The sequence below is a fragment of the Corvus brachyrhynchos genome, unplaced genomic scaffold, assembly GCF_000691975.1.
Source record: "Corvus brachyrhynchos isolate BGI_N302 unplaced genomic scaffold, ASM69197v1 scaffold72, whole genome shotgun sequence".
NCBI classification, from domain to species: domain Eukaryota; kingdom Metazoa; phylum Chordata; class Aves; order Passeriformes; family Corvidae; genus Corvus; species Corvus brachyrhynchos.
In genome coordinates, this window is record NW_008236763.1 from 762,017 (window position 1) to 766,475 (window position 4,459).

The 4,459-nt window shown below is 60.4% G+C and overlaps 1 protein-coding gene across 3 annotated transcripts in view; it reads right to left on the minus strand.

Annotated features, from left to right (window-relative positions):
* Window positions 1-2,101, minus strand: part of MICAL1 (microtubule associated monooxygenase, calponin and LIM domain containing 1) — a 9,889-nt gene extending 7,788 nt beyond the window's left edge. For all 3 annotated transcript variants that reach the window (XM_017727197.1, XM_017727198.1, XM_017727196.1), the window contains exons 1-4: window positions 1,999-2,101; window positions 1,138-1,348; window positions 782-1,060; window positions 25-81 (exon numbers count right to left, since the gene is read on the minus strand). In XM_017727197.1, the coding sequence (XP_017582686.1) occupies window positions 25-81; window positions 782-1,042 (318 nt within the window). In that variant the 5' untranslated portion in view covers window positions 1,043-1,060; window positions 1,138-1,348; window positions 1,999-2,101. The remainder of the gene's footprint in view (window positions 1-24; window positions 82-781; window positions 1,061-1,137; window positions 1,349-1,998) is intronic.
* Between the last annotated feature and the right edge of the window lie 2,358 nt (window positions 2,102-4,459).

Genomic DNA, 4,459 nt, shown 5'->3' on the forward strand with positions numbered 1-4,459 from the left:
CCTGCGCCCCGCGGGGCCCCCCACCAGCGCCAGCTCGACGGCCGCCCGCAGCCCGCAGGGCCCGGCGCCCACCACCAGGCACTGCCATGGCACAGGACGGGCAGGGTCAAGGGGGTGGGCAGCCCCAGAGCGGGGTTTGGGTGAACCCCCCAGCACTCCCAAAGGCAGCACCTCCCCGCTCGCTGGGTCAGGATCTGGCCCTCCCCGCTATTGCCTTTTTCTCACTGATTCTCCCTGCAAATCGGGGTGCCCCTCACCCCCTGAACCTTGCCTTCACCCAGGGCAATGGCAGTCAGGGGAATGGCAGCAATTAAAGCACTGGATGAGATAAGGTGCAGGTCTGCTGCAGGCCTGACACGGGTTTTGTCTCCTGACGGCTTCTGCACGGGGCTGGGACAACAGGGCACAGCAGTCAGGACAAAAGCCATCATCTGTGGGACAGGGAACAGATGTCCCAAGGGGAAATCCTACTTGGGATGCTCCTGTCTCCCAGAAAGGACTTGACAGGTCCCTCAGCCCCGCCATGAGATGTCCCCAGCGAGAAGCAGCTGGGAGGAGGAAGGACGCTGCTGGCTGCATGGCACTGAGGCGGCATCATGCCATGGGGAGCTGAGCAGTGCTAATTAACATCCTGTCCCATTAAACTCCATCAACCTCCCGCTTGGCACATCCTGCATCCTCCTGGGATGAGAGCCAGAGTGTCCCAAGGGATGTTCTCACCCTGGAGACAAGGACACAGGGCAGGGAGGGACCCAAACCCCTCACCCCACATCCCGGGTACCTTGGTGCCAGCACAGGCTGTGCCCTGGTCGTAGTCCTTGTGCCCGGCTTTCTTATCCAGCTTGCTCCACAGGGCCTTGGCATTCCAATAGTTGAGGGCAGCCTTGAGGCCGTGGTAGAGCTGCAGCCCACTGCCCTGCAGCCCCAGCTGCTGGCACAGCTCCACAAAGCAGCCCAGCACCTCCCGGCACTCCCCAGCACGCAGGAACCTCTCAAAGATGGCATGGGCCGGGTTGCCCGGCTCGTCGGCCAGCACACTCATCCCGTGTCACCCAGAAGCCTGGCAGAGGAACAGCAGAGGTCAGCAGGGAGGGGACCCTCCTGGATCCCCACCCCCAAACACATCCGGTACCAGACCTGGTGTCTCAGTGCCAGCTTTCGCAGCTGCAGGTGCTGTTGGGTGGTGATGGCACTGTCCAAACTGGCACACTTTGTGGCAGCAGCTGGTGGAGCCGTCCCCAGATGCTGCACCCAGAGAGCCACGGTGTCACCCTGCCACGGTGGTGTCAGGGGAGGGGATGGGGAGGGCTGTGGCAGCAGCAAGTGGCTTCCTCCATACAGAAGGTACCTGCAACAGCCAAGAGCAGAGCGAGTTGTTTTGGAGCAAAGACATCGCTTCCTTCCTCTGCAGCCCTGGCCTCACTACAGGGGGGATGGGAGGGAGCGCCTGGCTTTAGGAATCAGCCACAGCTGCTGCAAAAACCAGCAAGACCAGCCCTAGGGCTGTAGGGAGGAGGACTGGATCCATCCCACCAGCCTGGCTTCTGCAGCTGGAGTGGGGTGAACTTTTCCCCCACCTCCCCTTCTACCACTCCTGGAGCGGGTGGAAGCAGATTAGCACAGAGGAAGCAGCGGTGAGGAAATCAAATAAAAGTCAAATCACCCTGCAAATAGCCCCATCATGCCACAGAAGCCATGGCAGGAGGGGTGCAGCACATTCCCCCTGGGCATCCCAAAACCCCCTGCCCCTGGCATCTCCCGGGGGACCAGCTCTCCTTGCATCTGTCTCCCACTCCCAGCACTGCCCCGAGCACCCGCCTGGGCCATCCTCTGTCTTGCCAGCCCGAGCACGAAGAACAAAGTTTTGCCTTTTCCGGCCACTGTCGCCAAGCCCCGGGGCTGTGAAAGGCTCCCCCAGCCCGGCAAAGCAGCTGGCGGAGACACGGTGCTGCCAAGGAGGATCCGGTGGAAAGGCTCGAGAAGACGGAGAGCTCCTACCTTTGAACCACCGCTCTTTGCCCTCTCGCCCCGAGTGTTATCGCGGGCACGTGGCAGCACCCGGAAAGTGGCGGCCACCCCTGCAGTGGGACAAGCATGCCGTGAATAAATTAAGCTGCCCTCAGGAGGAGGGGGCTGGGGGTGGGCGGATAAAGGAGTTATTTAAGCGTGCGCTTAAATTTCGACTGGGAAGACCGAATTCTAGCTGGATTTCAAGTTCAGTCTCACTCAGGACTTTCCCGACACCAGAACGTGCCTTGCGAAGCAGTTCTGAGGGTCACCTTCCCTTCCATCACCACAGTCAGGAAATCCGGGCATTTTAACCACTTCTTTCCTGGGCAGAGGATAAAGCACCCAGCGGGGCAGAGCAGGGGCTGGCACCCACCTGAGTGGCAGCGTGGGGACAGAGGACATGGCCTATGCCTTCCTGACAGGGCTGTGAGACCTGGGGACAGATTTCTGCTCTTCCCCTGAGCGCTGCGAGCGGGACAGGATGAGCCTGGGGAAACTGAGGCAGCGCTGCGAACCTCCCTGGAGAATTTGCAGTGCTCCCCCCGTCCTCCTACCACAGAGGCTGCCCAGGCAGCACTGGCTGGCCAGTGCCCCATCCTGGGTTGCCCCCCAGGAGCTCATGTCACTGCGCTGGCACCTGCCAAGGTCACCACACAGCAGCCCCAGGGAGACGGGGCAAAGGCAGCTGCTCAGGCTGGGAGCATCTACTCCAGCCTCAGCAGCCCCAGCTCTGAAAAAAGCCCTCTCTCAGCCTTGATTCCCACTGGACATGATGCCAGGACAAGCGTGCTGCCCGGGAAAGCTTTCCAGCCCCTACGCTTTGGCAGGGAGGCTCAGAGGAGGCAGAACAAGAAGCCTTGTGTTACACAGCTTCCTACAGAAAGGATTATCCTGCCAGCACTCTGGCACACTCAACTGCAAGCAAGGTCAGAAACTCCTAGGAAAACTCAGTTCCTGCAGGGTTGATACAAAAACCCAGCTTTCAGCCCACAAATGCCAGTGGCAGTGGAGGAGGGCGCAGTCTGAGCCAGGCTCTGCTCTCCCCATCAAAGCCTTTTCTTCCCTTTACACTGTTCCTGCAAGCAGGAGGGAGGAGGGGGCGGCTGCGGCCAGCCCTGACTCATCTTATGTCGGCTTTGGTTGGCTGCAGACCTGCCTGTGGGAACATCACCCGGGCCCCACACATGGGGAGCACCCCGGGAGCAGGGACACCACATCCCGCTTTGCAGGTCAGGGTGTCCCTCTTGCCCTTGCATGCAGAGAAGCAGCCTCTTGGGAGAAGGTGGGGGAAGCTGCTTGGGAGCTCACGTGTCTTGCAGGCACATGGAAATAGGGTGGGAAAGGACATGGCTCCAGAGCTAATGAAAGCTGGGAAGAATTTCAGCAGATCGCCTCGCCGCTGCTGCGCTGGCTCCCAGCGTGGATAGGCTGTTCTGGGTCTGGGATCCAGCCTGAAGACTGCAGGCCAGGCTGCTGAGCTGGGATGGACCCCATGAAAGCCCTTCCAGCAAAAGGCCAGTGGGCAGGATGGAGGGTTTCTTGTGACCATCCAACAGCTTGGCCTTGCTTTCAACCACCAGCTGATCTGAGAGGGTATCAGGAAGGGGTGAAGGCACTGGAAGCTCTTACAAGCATTATTGTGCTCAGGAGAAACATCCCAGGTATGGCACTGGGCAGGGAGACCACCCTGGCCACTGCCACGGAAACTTGCCTTGATTTGGGTGGGTTTTAATCCTTGGAGGGAGGGAAAAATCCCTGTCAGCTGCTCTGGTTTGAGGCAGGGATGTGGGTGCATGAGCACAGCCCAGCTTTGCAAGGCCCCAGCATGGAGCTATGGGGAGATGGGCTGAGGAGAGGGGACAAACCTGAGTTGCCCTTTGCCGGGGATCCACAAGCCACAGCCTGGCCATGTCCCAGGGAGCCCTGGGCACAGACAACACTTAGGGAGGAGTAAACGTGCCCCCCTATTTTTGCTGCTCAGCCTGCCCCCCCGGCCAGCACCAGCCCATGGAGGGACCTGCCGCTTGCAGCTGAATTTTGGTAAAAAGAGGAAGTCAGGTCACAGCCAGGCTTCACACCCCACATCATTTTCCTCTTCCTGCTTCTCCTTTACTCCAAACCACATCCATGACAAAGACATCTCTGCGATGATGCCACAGAGCATCCCTCATGGATCTTAGCAAAGCTCTTCCCACCCCATCCTACTCATCACTGGAGCACTGGTGGCTCTGGGAATGGAGGAGGAGGAGCAGGGACCCCTCTCTTTTCCCTTTGTCCCGGGGGCAGCAGAGGTCAGAGGCTGGAGGGCAAAAGCAGCGAGGATGGAGCGGGGAGGACCCCGCTGCCCCCGGGAGAGGCTGTGCGGAGGGGTCTGCCGGAGAAAAAGCGCTACCCTGCCACGGAGCGTCCCAGGGACACGCAGGACAGGGGTTCCCCGGCGCGCGGCCCC